The sequence below is a fragment of the Ictalurus furcatus genome, chromosome 23 (genome assembly GCF_023375685.1).
Source record: "Ictalurus furcatus strain D&B chromosome 23, Billie_1.0, whole genome shotgun sequence".
Classification (NCBI taxonomy): Eukaryota; Metazoa; Chordata; class Actinopteri; order Siluriformes; family Ictaluridae; genus Ictalurus; species Ictalurus furcatus.
This window is the reverse complement of record NC_071277.1, coordinates 13,940,098-13,967,323: the sequence shown is the minus strand read 5'-3', so window position 1 is coordinate 13,967,323 and position 27,226 is coordinate 13,940,098. Positions and strand designations below refer to the sequence as shown.

Sequence of the window (27,226 nt, the reverse complement as noted above, 5' to 3'; positions counted from 1 at the left end):
CCTTTTGCACTCTAATTAATCTTGAAGATCAAGGAGTGTATTTAACCGTGGCAGGAAGTTGACATGGAAACAGTGACTCACACTTCAGCAGCACTCGTGTGTACATTCAGGAACGTTCTGAAGACTTCTTTTGGTAAAACTCACACTCGAAGCCCACTTTGAGGAAAGTGGAAGTGGCGAGAGGTGGGCGCTGATGTTTTGTGACGTCATCCCACCCACGGCAGAAACCCGTGCCGTCACTGCAGTCGATATGATATCACACACACGCACCAGGCGCTCGGATGGTCTGCTTTTCCATTCTGCGTGATGGTGGAAAGCGTGGGGTGTCTGGGACGCAGACACGAGTCGGGTCAGTGTTTTCACTGGGACTTCCCCCCTGTACCCAACCCCCCAACCCTTCCCTCCCTCCCTCCCTCCCTCCCTCCCTTCATACAGTCGAAAACGCTCCATCCATCTACACACACACACACACACACACAGCTGACACAGTTGCCCATCTACACACACTCAGGGGAAGTCCTGTGTGTGTTGCGCGGAAGGCGTAGGGGGATAACATGTAGCTCAAATCAGGTCTGTGTCTCTGTGGGGCTTCCCCAAATATCCCAAAAAAACATAACCCCAGCTTGGGGTCATCAGATGTTTCAAATGTCAAAAAAATGAAAAATAAGTTAAATAAAAAAAGGATCTCATGCTGACAGAGAGACTTGTCTTCATACATACTTCTTACTAAATATAAACTATAAACTTATATTAATAATGTATTATTATTGTTATTATTATTATGATCTTAGCATCCAGCCACTCTGCACATTAAAGATACAAACAAACTCCAGCCAGCACCGAGCTGTAAACAATTCCATTTTATTCTCTGCTAAATACAAGGATCGATAAAAAGCCAAAAAGGTCATTGTTCAGTTTTTCCCCGGGTTCCTACAGGACTTTAATCAAATAACATTGAAATTTTGTTTGTGCTTGAGGAGACCCCACTGTGAATTGATTTCTGTATTAGATTTGGCTTCTTGGTGGCCTTCGTCATCAAAGCCCTAAAGCAGCTTCACGTCAAGCTTTTAAGCTCCAGAGTTCGGCGAGATCCTCGTCAGTAATATGATCTGAACGTTTGACAAAATTGCACTGTGGAAAATGTTTCAAAACAGAGTTGAGATGCTTGGACATTGGGGGTAAAAAAAAAAAAAAAAAAAAAACAGCTACGGTGGTGGAATCGAGAGTGGAGTCAGCGTCTCATTAATATCCTAAATCAATCAGTACAGAATAAAACACACCAAAAAAGAGAAGAAGAAAAAATCAACGATGCGTTGTTGGTGTGCATGCTGACGCACCAAGAGGAGTGGTCTTTTCCGATAATAGCATAGTGCATAGTTTGTTCTACTTATACCACAGCAATTGACCAACAATTTCACATTTCAATTTATTGTTGAATGTTATTTTATCCATTTATAGTTACTTTTTTTTGTCTACAAGACAAGTTAGTTATCATTTACATTATAGCAGCTATAAAATGTCGTTCTCTCACCAGCCTCTCTTTCTAAAAGTTTTTCTCTCTCCGGAAGTTAATAAGACCCAAAAAAAACCCCACAGCTCGTCATGTCACAAAGGAGTCGTGAAGACTTTCCTGTAGCGGGAAAACGTACTGACTGTTACAAAGCGCCGACACTGGAGCCTCGTTCCGTAAATGTTAGTGTCTCCGTCAATCTTTTATATACTGTTACCACCGCAGACGTGTAACGATACTAACGTATGATTTCTACCAGAAATAACACGATGCTGAATTCACCGTTTCGAAGATGTACATATGTAAAAATCGACTTAAAAACACAGATTAGTACGTCACGTTTCTGTACTTGGACGGCAAAACTCCTTAGTATTCGTAAATAGAGCAAGAATTCAAAAAATCCAAATCCCAGCATGAACATTACTGAACACGGTTTAATTCATTTTCCAGAACTTTCTACATGGCTCAATAGACTTTTAAGCGTAAATAGATTGGATGGTTTCGGCATTAATGACTGGGTTTAAACAAACGACAGTAGCTTAGCTTTTACTTTTCAACTGTAATAAATTGTATTATGTTACATCCTGATTCTGAACACTCTGAAACAATGTTAGTTACCTACCCGCATTATTTACACAATTTTACTGCAATGCTAAACGTGTTATAAACAATGCTGTTACTTATCATTTGGTGTAAATTTGAGATGTCTGGAGGTTGTTGATGTCTTTCTTGCAAAATCTGTGTAAGCACATTTCACACTTTAAATAGTGCGGAGTTCAAGCGCACGTTCGAACCCTGTGTGAAGACCGGCTCTGTAGTGCGAGTCCATTTAAATAAATATTGTGATTAGGCCTGTCACTAACATAAAACTGATGATTAACAATGTAACTGCCGACTTTATGCCACATATATCCATAACTGTAGTGTAATAATGCACAGTCGTCGCTCAACTGATTTAGAAATAGCTATTCGTATGCAAATTGAACTTCTGTTTACGTTTGTTGGTTGTTTGTTTGTTTGTTTGTTTGTTTTTTTGGACTGAAAAAAAGAAATGTACAAAACGTATTGCTGAGGTACATGAAACTGTATTACAGCAGAAATGTAAAGTCAAGTAATGTAACATTCTCTTCATCTACAAGTTTTTAGTAAAAAATGGCTACGTTACAAGTTCAATAAGAAAACAGTTGCAAATAGTTCACAGATCAAAACTTTTCACTGAGAAGAGTTAAAATATGGTGTTACCGTGATGTAATCTGATTTAAACAAACGAATGATTTAATCGTAACTCAAAAATCGTGACAGGCCTACTTGTGATTATTTGACTATTATTGTTGTCTCATATTTGCGTGATTTTAGCGAATGATTCCTTGCTCATAGCCACACACTTCAGTGTACAATTTGTGTTGCACTCGAGCTCATCAGTCATAACCCCGACACCAATGACACCCTGGTGATCTCTGACGTCTGCGAACTGGACAACCTCGATCAATAAAAGACCTCTGATATTTATTTTTTTTTACCACGGCCATATGGCACAGTCACGTCAATAACGCAGATATTATATACTATTACACACTCTTTGGAAATGGTTGTTTTGGTGCAAAAACAGTCTATTCAAGGCAACTGAGTTGAGAGAGGAGCATTAATACTCTTAAGTGTAGTATAAATACCAGCGTTGAGGTGATTGAAACATGTGTCGGTACAGGATTCCGCTCTCCCTACCAAAAGCAGGTGTCATTGCACATGCTCGTGTCCCTGCTTAGTGTTGAGTCGTTGAAGCTGCGACTCCACTCTCTCTTTCTTCTTGCGTTGGACGAGGTTTCCTCCAGCGAAGCCGAGCAAGCCTCCTCCCACTGCGGCTGCCACGCCGGCCACTTTAAATCCCGCCAGTAATCCGAGTGGACCGGCCAAGACGGTGCCAATCACTGCACCTGCTACAGGCAACACTGCCAGGCTCGAACGCGCTGCCTACACACACAAACGCAGGGGCGCCATTAGATTAAAGTGTATAGTAGTGTACACAATAGTCAGTCCACTACTTTTTTAATTCAAAAACTTAATCAAGAATGCATTACTTTTCATTTGAGAAATCCTTGTATAGAATTTAAATATGAATATTGTTTTAGTTTTTTTATTTACTGATATGACTCCATACAGCTCATCTACATTAAATACACAGGCAATGCCTGGATATTCCTGAGACGGCATTAACTGTAGTCTCTCACGCATGATATTGCCTCAACGTTAGTGTAGAGTGACAAAATCTTATTTTTAGTCATTTATCTTGAGCTTTATCTTGGTTCTGGAATCTATCCCAGGAACACCGGGTGTGAGGCAGGAACACACCAATGCACACACACATTCATACGCTCATTTATACTTAGGGGCAATTTAAGATTCTTCAAACCACGGACTTGTTTGTGGGAGGAAACCCACAGAGACACTGACAGAACGTGTGAAACTATGCACTGACGGTAACCTGAGCTAGGAAATCTTATTTTCTAAACTATATTCGGAGAAATATTGCATACGTTTTTATTTCTTCCGATTGAACGTAATAACAGCTATTGGGATCATTCAGATTTCTGAACCAGCAAAGGCTCATTATAGGTAATCAGGTTTCTGTAGGTGTGTGTGTGTGCGCGTGGTTTTTAGGTGTAGCCATCAATGACAGTCTGTCAAAAACTATAGCTGAAGACTTCATGGGTTGTTTTTGTGTGTGTGTGCGCGCGCGCGCATGTACACTATATCTCACTCAATAAAGTAAGGTTGAATTGGATGGCTGAAGATCAAACCTGAGCTGCTACATTAAGTGATATCGGGTGAAAGGAGAAAACGATCAGCCAAAACACTAATTAGAATGAGGATATAACACACACACACACACACAGCTAATTTCATCCATGTTTAACTTTAAGGCAGAGGCACCCATCAAATGGCACCTTTATTCTCCTCTCATCTTTTCATCTCACCATCTTCAGAAGCACCTAATTACCAACACCACCAGTAGAGAGAGAGAGAGAGAGAGAGAGAGAGGGGAAGGAAACGAGAGAGGAAGAGAGAGAGAGGAAAAGCAGAACTACGTACGAATCACCTGATGAGCCATGATGCAACTCTGACACCCCTTTTCCACTGACACTGACTATATCCGGTAAACCTTTAACAGCCGAGCCATTATGCAATCAGATGTATCAGATATGAGGGTTTCCTAATGCATGACATAAATATCACATGTAGAAGATTTCACAAGCTGCTCTAACTCTACTGCTTTGAGAACATAATCAGACCGTATTTCACTGAAAAGGCTACACAGCTACTAGTCCAAGCTCAAAACTGGACTATTCCAACACACTACTCTCGGGCCGCCCAGCCAGTGCCATCAAACCCCTTCAGATGATTCAGAATGCAGCAGCACGCCTTATCTTCAACCAGCCCAAAAGAACCCATGTCACGTCCCTCTTCATCTCCCTCCCACTGGCTTCCTTAAGCTGATCGCATCAAATTCAAGCCCTTGTTGCTCACGTATAAGACCTTGTCTGGAACAGCAACCCCCTACCTCAACACTCCCCTTCAAGTTTATGTTCCCTCACGCAACCTGCGACTGGTGCCTGGTAGTGCCTCCTGAGCGAGGCATGAGGTCCCTTTCCAGAACCTTCAAAATGACTGTCCCTCAGTGGTGGAATGAACTTCCAACCTCAATCCGGACAGCAGAATCTGTCACGATCTTCAAAAAACGCCTAAAGACTCACCTCTTCCGTGAACACCAAACTACTACATCAGTGGAAAAGAGCTCTTTTCTAAAAAGTGAGCTACAATCATGTGAAAAAATAAGTACACCCCATGGAAATAGTTGGCTTTTTTGACATATTTGGAGAAGCAAACATTTGATCGTCTTTGAAACAGTGCCTATCAATAAAGTTGATATACCTGAAAAAAAAAAACACAAGGAATATTAGCTTTTTCAATCATTTATTCAGCAGAAATATACAGTATCTCACAAAAGTGAGTACACCCCTCACATTTTTGTAAATATTTGATTGTATCTTTTCATGTGACAACACTGAAGAAATGACACTTTGCTACAGTGTAAAGTAGTGAGTGTACAGCTTGTGTAACAGTGTAAATTTGCTGTCCCCTCAAAATAACTCAACACACAGCCATTAATGTCTAAACCTCTGGCAACAAAAGTGAGTACACCCCGAAGTGAAAATGTCCAAATTGGGCCCAAAGTGTCAATATTTTGTGTGGCCACCATTATTTTCCAGCACTGCCTTAACCCTCTTGGGCATGGAGTTCACCAGAGCTTCACAGGTTGCCACTGGAGTCCTCTTCCACTCCTCCACGACGACATCACGGAGCTGGTGGAGGTTAGAGACCTTGTGCTCCTCCACCTTCCGTTTGAGGATGCCCCACAGATGCTCAATAGAGTTTAGTCCATCACCTTTACCCTCAGCTTCTTTAGCAAGGCAGTGGTCGTCTTGGAGGTGTGTTTGGGGTCGTTATCATGCTGGAATACTGCCCTGCGGCCCAGACTCCGAAAGGAGGGGATCATGCTCTGCTTCAGTATGTCACAGTACATGTTGGTATTCATTGTTCCCTCAGTGAACTGTAGCTCCCCAGTGCTGGCAGCACTCATGCAGCCCCAGACCATGACACTCCCACCACCATGCTTGACTGTAGGCGAGACACACTTGGCTTTGTACTCCTCACCTGGTTGCCGCCACACACACACACTTGACACCATCTGAACAAATTAGGTTATTTTGGACTCATCAGACCACAGGACAGGGTTCCAGTAATCCATGTCCTTAGTCTGCTTGTCTTCAGTAAACTGTTTGCGGGCTTTCTTGTGTATCATCTTTAGAAGAGGCTTCCTTCTGGGACGACAGCCATGCAGACCAATTTGATGCAGTGTGCGGCGTACGGTCTGAGCACTGACAGGCTGACCCCCCCCTCCCCCTTCAACCTCTGCAGCAATGCTGGCAGCACTCATACGTCTATTTCCCAAACACAACCTCTGGATATTACGCTGAGCACGTGCACTCAACTTCTTTGGTCGGCCTGTTCTGAGTGGAACCTGTCCTGTTAAACCGCTGTATGGTCTTGGCCACCGTGCTGCAGCTCAGTGTCAGGGTCTTGGCAATCTTCTTTTAGCCTAGGCCATCTTTATGTAGAGCAACAATTCTTTTTTTCAGATCCTCAGAGAGTTCTTTGCCATGAGGTGCCATGTTGAACTTCCAGTGACCAGTATGAGGCCGTGTGATAGCGATGACACCAAATTTAACACACCTGCTCCCCATTCACACCTGAGACCTTGTAACCCTAACAAGTCACATGACACCGGGGAGGGAAAATGGCTAATTGGGCCCAATTTGGACATTTTCACTTAGGGGTGTACTCACATTTGTTGCCAGCGGTTTAGACATTAATGGCTGTGTGTTGAGTTATTTTGAGGGGACAGCAAATTTACACTGTTACACAAGCTGTACACTCACTACTTTACATTGTAGCAAAGTGTCATTTCTTCAGTGTTGTCACATGAAAAGACATAATGAAATATTTACAAAAATGTGAGGGGTGTACACACTTTTGTGAGATACTGTAAATAGAAGTGGTATTCTTTTGTGGTAAAAAGTACGTACACCCTTGGCCTCAGAAGCTAGTATTGCCCCCTTTGGCAGAAATAACTACTTCTAGGCGTTTTGCATAATTGTCCACCAAGCTTGCTGGAATTTGTGACCGCTCTTCCATGCAATATTCTTTCAGTTGTAAGATGTTCGAGAGTTTTCTTGCATGTACTGCCCATTTCCACATTTCAATAGGATTCAAATCCGGGCTTTGACTAGGCCATTCCATAACCCTCCATTTCTTCTTCTTGCCTCATTCCTTGGTGGATTTGCTGGTGTACTAAGGATCATTATCCTGTTGAAAGGTCACTTTCGGACAGATGGCCTCAGATTATCTTCAAGCACTCTTTGATATGATGCAGAATTCATAGTTGAATCAATTAATGCAAGCTGTCCAGACCTTGAGGCAGTGAAGCCATCCCAAACCATAACAATTCCACCACCGTGCTTCACAGATGGTATGAGGTGCTTCTCCTGAAAAGCTGTTTTTGGTCTGCGCCAAAGATGTCTGCTGTTAATGTGGCCAAACAGCACTATCTTTGATTCGCCTGTCCAGAGCACATTATTCCAAAAGGCCTGGTTTTTGCCTATATGCTCATTGGCAAACTGTAGTCTTACAATGGATTTTTCCTGGCACGCCTCCCATGCAGGTCAAATTCGTGCAATCTCTTTCTGATTGTAGAAGCACGCACTATGATACCAACAGTTGCAAGAATTACTAACAGATCCTGCGATTAAATTTTGGGGTTCTTTGAGACTTCTTTTTGAATCAGACGGTCTGCTCTTGGATTGAATTTGCTGGGTCGTCCAGTCCTGGCAAAAGTGGTAGTTGTTTGAAATCTGCGCCACTATTTTCCTTACAGTGGAAGGATGTATTTCAAATAATTTGGAGCTCTTTTAAATCCCTTGCCAGACTCATAGCCATCCACAACCTTTTTTCTGAAGGCCTTATAGAACTCCTCAGATCTTGGCATGATGACACCACACACCTCAATAGCAAAGGGAACACCAGAAACTAGATATGAGAGGGGTATAAATAAAACAGATTCCACCTGTACTCCCTGAGCAGGTTCTAATCACTGACACCCAATATTGAACACCTGATTCTAATTTTATGGATTTGAAGATGTGATAAATGTAGGGGTGTACTTACTTTTTCCATGTGACTGATCTGTTTTTTGTTCATTTAAATTATTATTATTATCATGAAAATTATTACAAAATGTTAATTTTGTAATGTAAAATGTAAAAAAATCTGTATCACCTTTATTAATAGGCACTGTTTTATAAGAAGATCAAATGTTTGTTGGCTTTTATGACATATTTGGACTAGTAATTTCCATGGGGTGTACTTATTTTTTCACATGACTGTATATAGGGTGTGGGCGTGTGTGTGCATATACCTCCTCCTGTTCCTTTCAGCTGAGCCAGAAGTGAAGCCACTTTAAACACACAACTGAAACACAGTACTTAATGGAACCACATCAACTCTGTACACCGACATATTTCAGTTCTAACTGGATCAATACAACACACACACACACACACACACACACAACACACACTATATACTTCAGTTCTAACTCTCCTCTTCTCACTGTTCTTGCAACTCCAGTGTGTGTGTGTGTGTGTGTGTGTGTGTGTGTGTGTGTGTGAGTGCGTGCATGTGTATTGAACCCCCAGCTGGAGCTCAAAAGCAGTCTTTAGACACTCTTTTCCACCCTTTAGACCTCTGTTCACTCGCACAGTCACACACTCATCGACTCTCTGCGAGAGGCCAACACAACACACATCGATTCCCTTGGCTGCACGCCTTTTACCAACCCTGCGAACCCTCTCTGCCTCCGTCTCCCCCCGTTCTCCGCTCCTCCCGCCCTCTTCCGCCCTCCTTATGCTCTTAATTGCCACTTCCTTGCACGCCGGTGTGGATCGATGACCCGATGGAGTTGCTAGGCCTCGGCTGAAGCAGGGGGCTGGAGTGAGATCGATCCCCCAGCGGGAGTTGCCTCTCTCTCCTCACCTTCCCCAGGCTGCGTGTTCCCTCCTCCACGTTAGTCGACGCCGCACTAACGTTGGCCTCGATGCTGTCGATCTTCTCCTGCTGAGCCTGAGACGAGACGGTAGAAGATAAAGTTATGGACTTCGGAAATGCAAACAAATCTCATGCATGTTTCTCACACACTCAATCCCATACATACAAGCAATTATCTAACACAAACATTAACATTAGGCTAAAGCCTATAGATGGGTGTTATATATTAAAATATAAAATATTACACCTTATATGCATGTATACTGCATGCATATTACATACAAACACACACATATATATATATATATATATATATCTACACACACACACATATACATATATATACACATACACATATACATACACACACACACACATATATATATATATATATATATATATATATATACACATATACACACACACACATACACATATATACATATACATATGTATGTATGTATGTATGTATGTATGTGTGTGTATGTATATATATATATGTATAATCTTATAACGATAGACAGTATGCTTTGCATATGCTATAAATGACACCCCCAAATTTAAAAATGTCATTAATAAAAAAAAAAAGTATTTCTTTTGGAAAACTGACTCATCTTATGAGAATAAAATGTGTACCTTTACTGGACATTATACCACAGCACTGTCGAAATTCTGGATTGTGATTGGTCAGACAGTGTTTCATTTTCTATAACTTAGTTCTGGTAGGGTAGAGTATGGCAGTTCTAGCAAAATCTCAAAGTCTAATTATCAGATTATTAAAAAAAAAAAACACACACACAATTTAACAAATAATAAAAAAAAAAAACATGTAATCATTGATATTGTTAAGCTTCCTATAAGGAGAGGGTTATATAACACAAATGGAAGGACTCAGTGCTTTGTATGGGGAAGTCTTCAGGAAAGGGGAATTTTAGTTATCTGGTTTCTTGATAAACTGCATGGAACTAAGGTGCAGGAACTAAATGGTTTGCTCCTCGGATATTCCACAACATTAAATAGAACGATGAAAGGATAGATACGGCACGTCGTTCTTTACTAAATATAATCTGTAGTATCAGAGACACTTTGTTTTTGGTAAATGACAATTATGAAACATAGTTCATAATATAAATAATGAATTTCTGGCTGGTAACAGTAACTACGCTTAACGTCGGGCCACTTTATTTAGTAATTTATTACTTATTCCACATAGATTTTTGTTTAATGATTTGAGAATGGCATGTTCATGCGAACACTACGCACAAAATATATATTTCATGTAGCGCCAATACGAGTATCAGTGTTACTGACATACAGAAAACATTATCGCATTGTAATTCATCCCAATATCAGAACCATATCGTCCTATCACCCAGCACGACTTATGACTAATATACATCAATAATTTATACAAATTAGAATGAACCACAGGGGCTTTTCCCTCCTGACACATCTGTTTAACCTCAGTCTGCACTAAACCCAGGTCTGACCCATAACACACTTAACAAAGCCACAGCGATATCACTCACCGATCTCCCCCTCCTGCCCCATCACACACAGCTTGGCCCTGCTCTCACACCCACACCCCACAGACACACCACCAGCAGTGTGTGTGTGTTGGGGCAGGAGGGGGGACTGGAGGGGCCAGGGGGCTGGGAGTCGGTCAGAAACCTTATGAAATATTCAAAGAGTGGCAGCTGTCTCTCTGTCTCAATCAGCGTGAGCTCAGAGTAATCGCTGCACACAGAAACCACACACTCACAGTGTGTGTGTAGTGTTAAATCTGAATTAATTTGCCATCCTGCAATCCTTTATTTTATGCCTTTATTTGTGCTGTGTGTGCGTATGTGTGTGTGTGTGTGTGTGTGTGTGTTTTCAACTATTTCAGAACTAATTGATAGTATGTATTTGATAGAGGCATCTTTTAGAGATGTGTCTTCAGGTAATTTCCAGAATGGGTCAGATTATATCAGCACCCAGCCAAATGTGTGTGTGTGTGTGTGTGTGTGTGTGTGTGTGTGTGTGTGTGTGTGTACTTAAACAGACACACACACGCTACAGTATTTCTCCTGATCTCTGCCCCTCATAATCTGCATACAAGTCTTTTAAGGTATTTTCCACCCGAGTATGTGTTTTTGCGTGTGTGTTGTACCGAGTGTTGCTGTCAGTCAGCACAAAGCCTTTACCCATGGGGGGGCTGTGACACTCAGGGAGCGCTATTTACCGATGCAAAGCTTATGTTTGCGGTCAGACACACACTTTTTCCAACATCCTACACCCTCAACACACACACACACACACACCTGGAAGTGTAAAAGAAACCTGCAGACGCATCAGAAATTCACACACCCATGTGTACACACACACACACCCACCTGTTCTGTCAAGAAAATGCAAATAGAAAAAAAAAATCTGAATCAGATTGGCTAAGATGACTCTTTTATGGAAATGAGGAAGAGAAAATGGCCTTTAACTAAACGCATCTCGTGTACAGCGCACTTTATTTTCACATATAACACAATATCAAAAAATGACCAAAGTATTTGCACTGAAAGTGATATTTCATACGGTGATGCTTGAAAGTTTGTGAACCCTTTAGAAGTCATTTTCTATATATCTACAAACCACCAACATCCCAGAGTTGAAGCTGTTCTGTACTGAGGAATGACCTAAACGTGCCGTGACCAAGTCGAAGCGCAGGTCAACTGATCAACAGTTACCGGAAGCGTTCAGTTGCAGTTATTGCTGCACAAGGGGGTCAAAACCGATACTGTTCACATACTATTGACATTCACAGATATTTAATACTGGATCATTTTCCTCAATAAATAAATAAATGACCAAGTATGATATTTTTGTATCATTTGTTTAACTGGATTTAACCAGGTAGCACCTATAATTATTATCTTACACCCTACGTAGTGAGCATATACAGTGCACAGGAAGCCATTTGGGATTGAACCATTCTGAAACGTGAACGTTTTAATAATACAAAAATAATAACTGCATGATTTGGCCTTTTCTGGGTCTTCCTTCCTTATGAAAAATATACATGCGATATAAACTCCCAATGTATGATCATCTAATGTTCACTCTGCGTCACAATTGCAGTCAAATATGAACCATTTTAAGCAATTATGATCGGAATAAACATTTTAAGTGCTTAGTGAGATTTAGCAGACCTTATTAAACTAATTACACCGATCTCTATGAACTCTTCCTTTCTTCCTCTCGTAGTCTCTTAGGACCATGCACTAATCAGCACCGTCTGCTCTCAACCTGGAGAGACACCCAGGAGAAGACTGACACACACACACACACACACACACACACACACATACCCCTCCAGGGTGCACTTTCGGCTCTATATGTCTGAGCTATTTTGTGTTTGTGCGCACACGTGGGTTTGTTTTACAGCTTTCATGAACAACTCAGTGACACGCACATATTTATTCATAAATCGTTCTCAAGAGCATTTACACAAGAGATGTGCGATTCTTACGATCATGTTGCTTGAATACTTCCCCCCACCCCCCCCAAAGAGGGACTCAAAAAAGGTTATCTTATACATTCATGAAAATCCAAAAAAAAAACACTGTTATCTAACGAGAGCCCCTGAGATACGAACCTCGACTGATCAGCTTCAGATCCTACAACTGCCGACGAGTTACTGCAATTTTATATACGGATTACGCCGACACAGTTAAACGGCTTATTCATTTCAGTGACTTAACGAGAATTTTGTTGTTAATTTCACATTAATGAAATAACATGAATCTGTAAATTCAGAAGTTCATTTTGAACAAAAGAAATGGCACCCTGTAAAAGCTTGTTCACGAGCTTAACCTTTTATGGAGTTTTGTGGGCGTCACTAAATGCAAATCAGCTGCTCCCTGAACGCGCTCGGTAATTTACGGCCGATCGGCGTGCACATCGTGAGTATGAAGAAAATCAGAGTTACCGGGAATTTTAGCGGAAATGTTTAGTTCGGTTTGGGTTACAAAAGCGCGTACAACGACTTTACTACGAGGCTGATACATGAGACTCGATAGATGTAAAGTCGAACGTAAAATCTCTCATCTTTAATCTATTATCTTTAACGCAAAATGACTAAGCTACTGAATCGAAACGGTTACTTTTTACAGTAATCATTCTGACTTTACACAGAAAACAGAGCAGCTTTATTTTCCTGAAGGCTGGCCAATATAGAGCTTCAACTTAAACAGAGCATGTACGGTGTGTGTGTGTGTGTGTGTGTGTGTGTGTGTATACACGTGGGTGATAATGGCGAGTAGATCGTCCAGATTCTCATTAATCCTTGCTGGTTAGCGCATGGCTGACGGACTGTCACTGACGTCTGTGTCTCTGCTCCATCACACACACACACACACACACGCACACACGTGCCCACTTTGATGGGATCAATACCTTCTTGTTGGCTCTCAGAAGACAAGAGGTTGTCTGTCTGACAGCTCCTGCTAACCCTTAACGTTTCTGTCACTACATTTTATCAAACCCTTCACACACACACACACAGACACACACACACTAAAACACACACTTTAAAAAATACTGACAGCAGTTTAGAGGAGCTGATACTCACATGCACGAGGGAGCAGAACTCATTCACTAACCCATTGAGCTCCAATAGATCCTGAGGAAACACACACACACACACACACACACACACAACCTCATTACACTGAGACATAGATGTTACTGCGTTTTCCACAGTCTGTGTGTGTGTATTCTGCACCTCTTCTAACGAGTCCCAGGATTCCGCGGCGTTCTGTTCAGCTGGAATGGCGGGTAAATGAACTTGGAACTGAGTGACAGGTGACTCGGCCCCGCCCACGTCTTCTTCTTCACCTGAAAAATAGCACATTCCACAGCAACGTCAAAAAAACCACTGATGACATCTCCCGAACCCATAACGCACGTCACGCACGTACTATATGCTGAGTCGGAGACTGCGTGAGTGTCTGTGCTGTCGGTCTGCTCCAGGTGTGGCCCCGGGTGACTGACAGAGTCCGAATGAAGCCGCAGGAAGTCTTGAGTGGCGACCGAGGCGCGCTCTCTGATTGGCTGGACGAGTTTCTCCAGCGCAGGTGCTTCGGAACTGCGGACACGCTGGCACAACTTCTCCATCTCGCGCAGGTTAGAGCGCAACTGCTGCAGAGAGAGAACAGAACAGAACAGAAGAGAATGTTAACATGCACGGTCTACCCACTTCGTCTGATATACAGTCAGGTCCAGAAGTATTTGGACAGCAACACAATTTCATAACTTCGCCGCCGTACACCATCACGATGGATTTGAAATGAAGCGATCAAGATGTGATTGAAGTGTAGACGTTCAGCTTTAATTCAAGGGGTTTAACAAAAATAAATACTGCATTAACCGTTCAGTTTTATGTATTAAACATAATTTAAAGAATAATATAAAATAAATGTTACGCATGTCGTGTAGCAAACTAGCTGTAATCCTTGAAAAAGATGCTAAAATAAATTTATAGCAAACAACTAAATATATTCCAGAAGTCAAATTAAAGCCCAGTCATTTCTTAAAAAATATTTTTAATCATTAAAATGTATTCAAAGCCCTGCATCTGGGTCAATGGATCAATTTTGGGGTCATTTTTGGTCAAATTAACCCAATGGCCCAGCAGAGGGTTACAGAAATGACCCAAACTGGGTTACATTTTTAACCCAGCACACTTTTTACATGTAGAGAACTCATGATAACGCAGTCCCATCTCTGGAAGTGTGTTTGATGTGCTCATTCCTATTTTTTTTACGTTTCAAATGTGGTTAAATTCGGGCAAGACCAAGTCCATCAACCTCTGTTCACTCATGGTGTGTGTAATTTCGACAGACGTGTGTTCCTTTACCCTGCGTTGTGTTTTAACTAGAACGTGGACACAAGCTGGCTGGTGTCGAACAAGTGTCTTTGGTGTGTTATTCAGTGCGTTATGCATTTTAATTTCAGCTATAGCAGGTTTAATTTCAGCTGTATCATGCATTTTAATTTCAGCTATATTCAGTGCGTTATGCATTTTAATTTCAGGTATATCAGGCAAAGGCCCTGTTTGTATTTTATGGGTTTTTAAATTTCATTGAAGTGGTTGATTATGGTGTATTTTCCCCCACAGCTCTATCTTTTTTATTTATTTTCTGCCCTGTTATAGTTAGCATTGTAGGAAACATCAGTCATCTAGTTTTTATTCTCTACTGCTAATACTACTGCGTAAACCTGACACCAGCAGCAGATATTCATGAGATAATTCACAAACACTTGGACATCATCCTGAACTATGTTCCACCCTATTAAACAGCTTGTTACTACACCGATACAATGAAATGTTATAAAATGCTGTTTCACAAGTAGCTTGTAATAGCTTGCTATGTTTCCATCCACGTATTTGTATGTGAATTTTCAGATATCGCATATATAAAATGTAATTAAAAAAAAAAAAAAAAAAAACACTGGATGGAAACACTAGATACGAATAAAATCTGCAAAACGTGCAGAAAAAACGTACGCACTCAATTGAGGAGGACATTATTTTTATTCAATAAGATGACGTGCATAAACTACAACGGAAACACATTTACCGAATAAATTCCTTTTTTTTTGGCGCACAGATTCTCTCCAAGGATATTTTCTTTTAGTGACTTCATATGGTTGAAGTATGATTTCAAGAGGTCTCTGATCTCACTGGTCAACTTTAGAGCTTCTAAGGTTCTTTTACACAACTTTCCAACACTGAAGCGATATAGTTCAAAGCAACTCCAGGGTTTTTATGTTTTCCTGAAGGTGTTGTGATATCCGTGCGCGCTCAGGTGGAAACTGACACGCTTCTGCGCTTACTTTGAAGGACTACCTTAATAATAATCAAATCTCTCCATCTGAAAAATCAGTCCCATCTCCGGAATGATAAATTACACAGATTTAAATGTGCAAATCCCTTTTTGATTTTAGGAAGATGTAGGAAAATATACTGTCCATAAACATCTACTGACCGCCCCATTAACTGCCCTTAGACGTCTGGTACAGGGGAGTTTTGAGCTGATGGGCTTTCTGTTCTTTCTCAGTGAAAAGAAACGTGTTGAACGTTATGTAGGTAGACGCATATACACTACAGATGTGTTAGATAGCGATAGATAGAGTGGAAAAATAGTGGGAAAATGCTGGAGTATCCTTTTAACACATACACATGCGCGCACACACACACACACTCCCCCAACAACATCATGGCGATCACAGATCAATCCAACAGCCTCAGGCCAAGAAGTCAAGGGTCAACAGCAGTCCAATCAAACAGTTCCACTCTAGTGCTCTCATTAAAGTCATATGTGCACTAGCACACACACACACACACAGCGCTGTTCGATTACAAAGACATACTGTACTATACACACACATTAAGAAAATGACATATGGACAAGAATCTCAAGTAGGGGGTCGAAAGGTAAGTGTCTAATACGTGCACACGCACTTACTTTGCTTTTCATTTTTCTCGCACGTGTGCACGTGCCGAGAACTGCATCAACATCTCTCTCTCTCTCTTTCTCCAGAGAGGCACTTAAACAGTATCTTCACTATATCTGTGTGTGTCGTCAGCCATATACGCCACATACACCTACAGTGGTAGACAGAGGAAAGCTCTCTGGGGTCTCTAGAGGAAACGGCCCAGGTGCCAAGGTCACAACCAATACCAAACACACGCCCACAATCGCACTCATACACACGCACACACACACACCTTACACGCCTGTTCCCTGACCACCTGGAACAGACTCTAAGAGACTCTAACACCGGGTTACATGCCTGTCTAGCCCATTTCGAACAGAGAAAAGGCACAAGAGTAACATCTCACACTCCAAGGAACACACCAGGGAGTTACACGCATTACCTGTCAACATACAGTTGCCGAGAAAGGATAACAATCTTTCTTTTACAGCAGAAGCCTGCAGACTGCACAATATAAATTAGTAATGATCAAGTGTATCGTTGATGGCTAGCACTTTAAAAAGTTTACAGTGTTTTTTTTTTTTCTTAACAGCACATTTATAATAGGTTATAATAATTTTAAATAAATAAATAAATAAAACAAAGAAGGAGTAAAACATGATGGGGCGAGCCGTTATAATAAAAGAATCAAATACATGGTGCTGTAATGCGGCCAGATGCGAACATGATCATTTTCTATCTATCAGTACACCCCACAGTGTTTTATTCCTCTTATCCTGCAGCAATTTGCCAATGATTACTATTTTTTATTTATTAAAGAACACCACATTGTACTTTTTGTTTTTTTCCTTCCAATTTTAAAAGAGGTTTATTGCTATGGATGTTATAAGTTATTGTTATGGAACATCTGTAAAACAAGTTCCTGTTAACACTTACATTATATCAGGTATAAATAGACGGTTCCTCAGCATCTTTTTTTAGTTCATAAGACATAAAAGGAAGTGTGTCGTGCTTCTGAGAATCTGCAAAGCCCTTCACGACTTTAATGGGTTGCAAAACCTCACAGTTGCATATGACCGCTAGAAAGCACAGCCATTGGAGACTCCTTCCAAAAATGCTTAATAAACATCTACTCACTTAAAAGTAAGTGCAATCCCCCCCCCCGGAATGAAACACCTTCTGACCAATCAGATTGGAGAATTTTGCAGCTCTGTGGAACAAGTTAAAATACTAGATAGGTTGCATCCTCAGGAGATCACGAGTTTGAAACGTGGCCAGGAGACCACTCTCTGTGTGGGAGGGATGACACACTCCTTCTCCACGATCACTCACAGTGACACTAGGCACTCATGGGTGTCTGTGAGCTCCTGCATGAGGAAGGGGCCGGAATGCACTTTCCTCTGAGTGTTACATAAAAAAAAAAAGGGTCATTTGTTTATCCCTCTTGAAGAACCCTCAATCAGGTTCTAGGCACAAATCCTTCCAGATTCACATGTAAATTGGCTCATCTCCCGTTTAACTGGGAAAAAAAATTACTGCTCTTTTGGTGGATTTTTGAGCTATAACTCATACCAGGTGTTACCTTTCCTGATTTCCGCCTCCAGACCGTAGTCGGGGAGCCCCCGTTCTCTGAGTGCTCCAGGGTTGGAGTGCGGTAAACTTGCTGCCACTTTGGGGTGATTTCCATGTTTTCAGGTCTTTTCCCTTCACAATGATGAGTCAGAAGAGAGTGCTGCTGAATGGGTGGCATTTATTCCACTCGGTTTTATTTCCACAGATAAAACCAAAAGAAACATTTGCGGGCTAGTGGACTAAAAACAAGTGAGACGCTGTCTCTGTCTGTGGCTTTACATTTACATTCATGGCATTTTTGGCAGATGCCCTTATCCAGAGCGACTTACATTTATCTCATTTATACAACTGAGCAATTGAATGTTAAGGGCCCAACAGTAGTAGCTTTGCAGTGCTGGGGCTTGAAGTCCTGACCTTCTGATCAGTAACCCAGAGCCTTGAACCACTGAGCCACCACTGCCCCTGCCCCTGGTTCTCACACACTCACAGCCTCAATGTCCACCACAAACATCACCAAACATTTAGCCCTTTACTCTCTACTAATGTACTCCGATGTTTTACGGCACTCCCGCGCAAAATGCGTAATGGTTGCCAGATCTGTTAATATAATTGGTGATAAATGTCATTAGATATGTCAGTGTAATATCATGTAGGGTCGATAATATCGTTATTTCGAATGATGCATGTCAGCTTTGAAAACAACAGTGAAAGCTGGGGAGTAATATAGTTCAGACAAGAAAGTGTTGCAGACATCAAGTTGATAAAGGTATGTGCAAGTGTCTCACCATCAGAAGAAATTTAACAATAGGAAATCTAGACATTTAAAACTTAAAAAAAAAAACAACTGGGGTGATGGTGTGCTGTTTCACAGACATTACTGATTTGTATCTTAAAATCAATATATCAAAAAATTATTTTTGGCCTTTATAGTCAAGGAGTCTAGACAAAAAAGTGCATCATTTCCACTAGACATAACTTAAATCTTATCTGAGTTTAATAGCTGGAGGTTATAGATGGATAGATAGATAATTTATTTTGTCCTCAAAGAGGAAATTTGTTTCCACCATGGGTGCGTAGAAAAACAAACACAACAACATCATACATATAAACCTTATGAGACCTTTCATAGTCAACTGTGCAGTCAAACGTGGACTCAATAGAATTGTAGGCATCATGTGCTAAAGAGCGATATAACTGCAATTGTAAACAAATGATATTTGTTAATTATACCAGCTAGGGGAAGCATTTATAGATTAAATAATTCAGGGTCCAGGAGTCATGGATCCATGGCGGTTGAACTACATTCACTTCTTGTGGCACTGGGACTGGCAGTGCCATATTAGTAGCACTTGATTCCAGCAATATATAATGAAGCGTTATGGCAATGATATCATTACTCGCATTCCACTGTACTTCACTGAAAGATTATATTGGTTAAATGACCTGAAATTACTTACACTGGCCACTATAGGTAGAAAAGACTAGACTCTAGATTCATTGAGAATGCTAGGCACCCTGTCATCCCAGTGTGGTAGATGCTAACACGATCACCAATCCAGTTTGGGGATGTTTCTATTTCCAGTTCCAGCTGAGGATGCTCAGATTGTTAACTGCAACCGTAGCCCTCTTGGGCCTGTTGGAATTAAGGATCAGCCTGAAATTAAACTCCACAGTCAGAAATGTGGGCTTGTCTCAGCAAGAGAGGCAAAAGAGCGGTGCCCAATTGGAGAGAGATAGTCACCACAGATGACGCCCTCACTGGCCGGAGGGCAGTGTGGTAGACAGAGGATCAAGAGGCACGTGAAGAGCAAGTAAGAGTTTAGAGCACATCAAGCAGCTGGAACTGAGGGCAGTTGCATGGTGTCTGCATGCAAAATGGGTGCACCAGATCTAGTAAATTTTGGCATTGCATAGGTTGACCAAATACAGTCACTGTCAACTGTGTGTCTCAATCGCATGGCTGGACAGTCGACTAGGTCAGGATGCACTGGCCCACAACTGGCCTCACTGTCTACTGTATGCATTTTTGACTCTAATGTTGATTCTGCCCACATTGCAAAGAATTCAGAGAGGAGACCACAGAGTCCCTTAAGAGGCTCAGAAGCCACATTGCATTTAGCCCTTCACTCTCTACTAATGTACTCCGATGTTTTGCGGCACTCCCGCACAAAATGCGTAATGGTTACCAGATCTGTTAATATAATATAATCTGTGATAAATGTCATTAGATATGGCAGCGTAATATCCTGCAGGGTCGATAATATCGTTATTTCGAACAAGCCTAATTCCAAGTAGAATTACGCAGGTCAGCTTTGAACACAACAGTGAAAACTGGGGAGTAATATAGTTCAGACATCAAGTTGATAAAGGTATGTGCAAGTGTCGTACCATCAGAAGTTAGAAGAAATTTAAAAATAGGAAATCTAGATGTTTAAAACTTTCAAATGTAGCAGGGGTGATGGTGTGCTGTCTCACAGACATTACTGATTTGTATCTTAAAATCAATATATGGCTATCAAAAATGTCTAGACCTAATTGTTGGCCTTTATAGACAAGGAGTCTAGACAAACAAGTGCGTCATTTCCACTAACCATAACTTAAATCTTATCTGAGTTTAATAGCTGGAGGTTATGAGACATTCATGGTCTACTGTACGGTCAAACAAGGACTCAATAGAATTTTAGGCATCATGTGCTAAAGAGCGATATAGCTGCAATTGTAAACAAATGATATATTTGTTAATTACACCACCTAGGGGAAGCATTTATAGATTAAATAATACAAGGCCCAGGAGTCATGGATCCATGGCGGTTGAACTATGTTCACTTTGTTCTTGAGGCACTGGGACTCGCAGTGCGCTAACTCACTGGAGACATAAGGATGTTCTCATGAAAGTGGTCTGAGAACGGTGCGCAATTGGAGAGAGATAGTGACCACAGATGACGCCCTCACTGGCCGGGGGGCAGTGTGGTAGACAGAGGATCAAGAGGCATGTGAAGACCAAGTGAGAGTTTAGAGCACATCAAGCAGCTGGAACTGAGGGCAGTTGCATGGTGTCTGCACGCAAAATGGGTGCACCAGATCTAGTAAAAGTTTGGCATTGCATAGGTTGACCAAATACAGTCACTGTCAACTGTGTGTCTCAATCGCATGGCTGGACAGTCGACTAGGTCAGGATGCACTGGCCCACAACTGGCCTCACTGTCTACTGTATGCATTTTTGACTCTAATGTTGATTCTGCCCACATTGCAAAGAATTCAGAGAGGAGACCACAGAGTCCCTTAAGTGGCTCTGAAGATTTGATTTCTGCTGCTTCTCTCACTAGTGGACAGAATGCTTTGGCAGCTACAGTTGGACGGAAAAATGTGTTACCCTCAGCCAGGTTACCCTTGGAGTGAAAAGCCCGTTGAGGACTGCCACCCAGCAGTCCAAGAGACACTGCTGAAGGCAGGAGTCCCTGGTACACAGGCCTTGTATGCTATCATGTGGAAACTGTTTCATGAATGACGTGCATCGTTTGGATCCAGTTCCTGCAGCACTAGCCGTCCTACAGAGACTGCTAGACAACGGAAAGTCACCATCTGTGCTGAAGGTGTGTGTGGCGACCAACACATCACAGTACCATGAATGGTGTCTTATTGAGGGTTCATAAACTTTGTCCACCACATTCCTCCAACAGCCTGGCTTGGAAGCTCACCTTTATACTGGAGTCCCTTAAGACTTTTATTAGCCCACACAGGAAGGCAAACTGAAGTAGGTCTCTCTAAAGACTGCCTTTTTCATAGCACTCAATTCAAAAGAGAGTGGGAGAACTGTATTCCTGGGCAATAACCTTGCCTTGCAAATGTGGATGGGCAGAAGATTCTGGAGCATGTGTGGTAAAACCTAGTGTTTCTGCCTGAAGCTAATGATCACAATAGCATTCCATGAAGAGGCAGGCATTCCTAGTTATGCCCATATACTCCTCCCCGGTGCTCCCTTGTCTAAAAAGAGGTTGGCCCACTGGGTGGTGGCCTTCTCATCTCATTGGTTTACAGGGGGGGTGATCTAAAGGTCTGCACTGATGCTACCTAGGCATCACCATTCACCTTCTTCAGATTGTACAGTCCCAGTGGCATGAATGTGTGGTCATTTCCAAACACCTTTCCAGTCAGCAATTGGGGGGGGCACATGTATTATATCAAATACTAGGTTATACATTCTTGGAATATATGCACACGTGCAATTGATAACATGAATTCAAATCATAACATGCTGTAGGTCAAACTGTGTTATAGTGGTCCAATCTGTATGATACGTGTGTGTGTGGTTCCGGACAGTAAGTGCATTCTGTACAGTGTGGAACAGCATATGTGGTGTGTTTATCATACCTGCACAGTGCGACTAGCATTGATGTGCTCCTGGTGCAGTCTGTCCCATTGGCTGTTTCTGTGGAACTGCAGAGTAAATACACAATAAATCCCGGATCAGTAATCATCAATATGTTGTATGCCACGGCATTACCTACAGGAATTTTCATTTACGTCCATTTATTTTGTAAACACTTTCATCTAAATGAAGCAGAATACAATCCAAGCATGGAGCTGAGCAGCAAGTGGTTCTACTACTCATGGAGCTCACAGTTTGTCTCTCGCGGGTGTGCAGTAACTGCTACGCTGTGATTTAACTTGTTTATTTTTCTGCAGGAAAAATCCACCCTGCAGACTTGCACAGTAATCATTATAATTAGCATGTGATCAACAATAGCGTCCAGGATTTATTTTGTGATGAAATTCCGAGTTTTCGGTTTCCTCAACATATTGGTCCATTTTCAATTCATTTAATGGTTTCCTACATTACCCACAAAGCCAATCGTGTACCTGCTGACAGTGGCACCAGTGGCAATTAGCTCTTACTTTATCTCTACATAAACGCAACCACTGCAGCAGAGCTTTAGTCCTTTAGGCTTTCCAACTCCATCTCCTCCTCATCTGTACACTCGGCTCAAACGGATCAGCTCAAAAGCTTCAACTTTCATGCTAACATCGCTATCAACACCATCAAGCCCACTCTCCCAACGTCTCAACCATAACTGGGTGCAAATGCGTCGTACAGCTGCATTGCATTCTATAGATTTGAGTCCAATGCGTGCTAGCTCCACTTCTATACTGGATTTCTCATTAGTATGACACTGAGCATCACTGAAAATGTTGAGAGGTAAAAGAAGCTTGTGCTCTTTTGTTTTAAGGAGATAACAGCAAAACCCTGACTGTTATCCCTTATTTTGGGGGGTTGTATTTTTTCTTCCTCCTATTAACTGCATTAACAATTTGCAAAATGCAGACTTCTCATGGGAATAACTGAATCAACTGTGGATGTTTCCTAGTATTTTGATATCGTGATAAGACAGAGAAAAAAAAAACATATTAAGCCATGTTATATGTTTTTATGACATATTTGAGCACCAAATACCATTGAATTAACTAAACACTGGTAATAGTATAATAATTCATAATAAAGTTGTGAAAGTTGAGAATTTGGGAACATCGGATAAACCCAGAGCACGAGGCTGGTCTGATAAGTCTTTAGTTTGGATTTTGGAGTTTGGAGTCACATGGCTTGTGATACAAACTGCTGCTTCGTTGCTTGCTGGTGTGAAAGCAGAATGTGGAAAATAAAATGTAAGCACAACTTTAGGAATTTAATTATGTTCATCCTGTCATCTGCATTTTGGATGATGTCACACTCTTCTTCGTTGTCCACAAACAGGTGCATCTAAAAAAAATTAGAACATCGTGGAGAAGTTCATTTTTCCCCGTAATTTAATTTTAAAAATGGAAGTTTCATATATTCTAGATTCACCACACCTAAAGTGAAATATTTCAAGCCTTTTTTGTTTTAATCTCGATGATTACGGCTTACAGCTCACGGAAATCAAAAATCCAGTATCTTAAAATATAAGAATAAAGAATTTAGAATGCAGAAACGTCGACCTGAGAAGAGCTCTAATCAGCTAATTAACTCAAAACTCCTCCAAAGGTTTCCTGAGCCTTTAATCTCTCAGTCTGGTTCAGTACACACAACCACAATCCTGGGTAAGATGGAAGTAAATGTTGCATTTCATTTGGAAATCAAGGTCCGAGAGTCTGGAGGAAGAGTGGAGAGGTACAGAGTCGAAGTTGTCAAGTCGAGAGTCAATGCAGCATCTACCAGGAGATTTTAGAGAACTTCATGCTTCCATCGGCTGAAAAGCTTTATGGAGATGATTTCCTTTTCTAGCAGGACTTGGCACCTGCCCACAGTGCCAAAACTACTAGTAACTGGTTTGCTGACCATGGTATTACTGTGCTTGATTGGCCAGCCAACTTGTCTGACCTGAACCCCATAGAGAATCTACGAGAGACACCAGACACGACAATACACACGAGCTGAACACCACTATCAAAGTCACCTGGGTTTCCAGAACACCTCAGCAGTGCCACAGGCTGATTACCGCCATGCCACGCTGCATTGATGCACTAATTTATGCAAAAGGATTAAAGCACTGACCAAGTATTGAGTGCATAAATTAACATACTTTTCAGAAGGTCGACATTTCTGTATTATAAATTCTTTATACTAATATTTTGAGATACTGGATTTTTGATTTCCATGAGCTGAAAGCCGTAATCATCAAGATTAAAACATAAAAAAGGCTTGAAAAATTTCACATTATATGTAATTAATCTAGAATATATGAAAATTCCACTTTTTGAATGAAATTCAGAAAAAATTACTTTTGCACAATATAAATTTTTTTGAGATGCACCTGTATATGCATATGTCTAATAAAATGCCCATACTCCTTTCCACTCAAGAGCAATGTCCATGTGCCTTATATGTCTGTAAGTGTGTGTGTGTGCGTGCCTTCTCTATGTTATGCTGGTGCTTATGAAGGCGCTCCAGATCAGTGGGAATCACCACTTTAATGAACTTCTGGATGGGCGCTTCCAGACGCCGCAGCGTCAGCTTGCCCTCCTCATCTGCCATGGTTCGATCTCTCCGAAAGGTCACGGGTTCAATCATAAACTCATCCTAGGCGTATAGTGTAACTCTCGAGGATTGATGCCCTGAAAGAAGGGAGACAAGTATCAACAGCTTGACAATGAAACTATCAGGCTTGTGCATTAGAATAAGAATTTTATTCACTTTATAGGCAGCTGCATTCATGATTTCAAATCTGTGATGCTCTACTAACTTGCCATGTTTCTAAAAACTATAAACTTATGTTTCTCTCGTCTGTCCTTTGTATAATTTGTATTTGTGTAATTGGACAATCTGTGCTTCAGTCTATTTGCTTTCAGTTTCTCTTCCAAATGCAGTTTTGCGGCCTAGTTGGATTATTGTTGTTTAAACTAATTTTAACTTTTCACTAAATTATTTAAAAAAAAATAATAATAATTCACGCATAACGCTATTAAACATCTAAATGAGTGTAAAAAAAAAAAAACACCTTTATAACACCTGACTATAACCCAGCTGTTCTTATACAGGTGACTAGAGACGGTTGCTTTCACAAAGGCTAAAGGCTAAAAGCTAAATCCTAAACACCTCACAGAGTGCACTAGATAGGGCGTACAGTTCATTAGTTTACATCCGATACATAGTGCGCTTATATAGGGAGTAGTGGGGCGTTTAGGATTCGCACACTAAGTCAGGCTAGCTAGTTAGAAAGCTCAGAGCTTCAGACCGAAGAGACTGTACCTAATGACGAAAAACATTCATTCGCTTGTTGACAGCTCCTCACAGAAACCTGAAATACTTTTTCTCACCTAAAAAAACGTTTCGGTGTAAAAAGCTTTACAGCTGATTATATTTTTGCTCGTCGTCAAAAACTTTCTGTTTGTAAATAGGTTTTTTGACTTCTCTTCTTCCTTGTGCATCACTCAAATCTGTCCGTCCTAGAAACAAGTCGCAAAGTGGAACCATGAGGACTGTTTTTTTGTTGTTGTTTTGTTTGTTTTTTGTTGTTTGTTTTTTTCAGGACACATGTTAATTTAATTAGATTAATGTTTACTAATAGCTTGATAGTACAAATTAGTAGGGGTATTTATGTGTTTATGTAAAATGTTTTTCTATTAATTCCAAACGGTTTGATGCATAATTAAATGTACATAAATTAGGGATGCACCGAAATGAAAATTCTTGGCCGAAGCCGAATATAATGAAAAACTTGGCCGAAGGCCAAACACAGAACGCGTTTTTTCCATTTATTTTGCCATTTTTTCACCATTGCATAAATTAAATAGTCAAAATGTGCTTTCTACTATTTTGTCTTGCTTTTCAAAGAAAAAAATCAATTACAAAAACTACAATTTCAAAATATTTATTTAACACTGAACTTTTTTTTTTCATTCCAGCAGGCATAGGCTACCAACAAGGCACAATATAACTTTAAATAAATATATTAGTAAAATAAAAATATTTGTATGTGGTCATCTTTGAGCCCCCCTTGAATAGCCTATGTTAGGCCTATAAGTGACTGCTGAAACAATGTAACACTCTGAAGCCTACAACAACAAAGTGCATTAAAAAGTGCATTGACAAGAGTGCAGCAAATGGTTCTATTGGGTTCTATACGGCTGATTATATTGGGGATATATACCGCTCTCGTCCCTGTACACCTCACGGATTATTATAGTACATATAGTATAGTTAGATACGTTGTTAATGTTATGTTCCTTGATAGATTTAGTTAGTTTAAACTATAGATTAGTTCATTTAGTCCCCGCTGGTTTTTCCGCTCCCAGTCCATAGTACTAGTTCATGTTTCTTGTTTTGTGTTTTGACCCTGTTTTCTGTGACCGCGACTTTGATTCCTGCTTTGCCCCGTTTATGCCTGTTTGCCGATCGCCCGACCCTTTGTCTTGACTTGTCTTTTGGATTACAATTTGGATTTGTCTGCCTGCCCTTAAATAAATACGTCTTTACCTGCTTCCATACTCTACTCCCTTAATGACAGAATACTCCGGAACAGAAACAAAACAAAGGCA

At 40.9% G+C, this 27,226-nt stretch overlaps 1 protein-coding gene across 4 annotated transcripts; it reads right to left on the bottom strand.

Annotated features, from left to right (window-relative positions):
* Positions 1–2,041: 2,041 nt before the first annotated feature.
* On the bottom strand, positions 2,042–26,187 carry stx17 (syntaxin 17). 4 transcript variants are annotated; one of them, XM_053611952.1, is made up of 8 exons: positions 26,006–26,165; positions 25,101–25,303; positions 22,586–22,651; positions 14,122–14,341; positions 13,926–14,038; positions 13,773–13,823; positions 9,158–9,244; positions 2,042–3,478 (listed from the first exon to the last, which is right to left on the bottom strand). In XM_053611952.1, exons 2-8 carry the CDS (start codon positions 25,257–25,259, stop codon positions 3,245–3,247), a joined length of 930 nt encoding a protein of 309 aa, XP_053467927.1. In that variant the 5' UTR covers positions 25,260–25,303; positions 26,006–26,165; the 3' UTR covers positions 2,042–3,244. The 4 variants fall into 4 exon arrangements, with proteins under 4 accessions (XP_053467927.1, XP_053467929.1, XP_053467930.1 ...); XM_053611954.1 differs by having other exon boundaries at positions 25,938–26,154; XM_053611955.1 differs by lacking the exon at positions 26,006–26,165 and adding an exon at positions 25,687–25,912.
* Between the last annotated feature and the right edge of the window lie 1,039 nt (positions 26,188–27,226).

Coding starts and splice junctions, on each gene's coding strand:
- stx17 (XM_053611952.1), bottom strand. CDS start 25,259: ATGATTGAACCCGTGACCTTTCGGAGAGATCGAACCATGGCAGATGAG. Junction 22,652..25,100: donor ACCAGCATAACATAGAGAAG/GCACGCACACAC, acceptor TTTACTCTGCAG/TTCCACAGAAACAGCCAATG. Junction 14,039..14,121: donor AGTCTCCGACTCAGCATATA/GTACGTGCGTGA, acceptor GCTATTTTTCAG/GTGAAGAAGAAGACGTGGGC.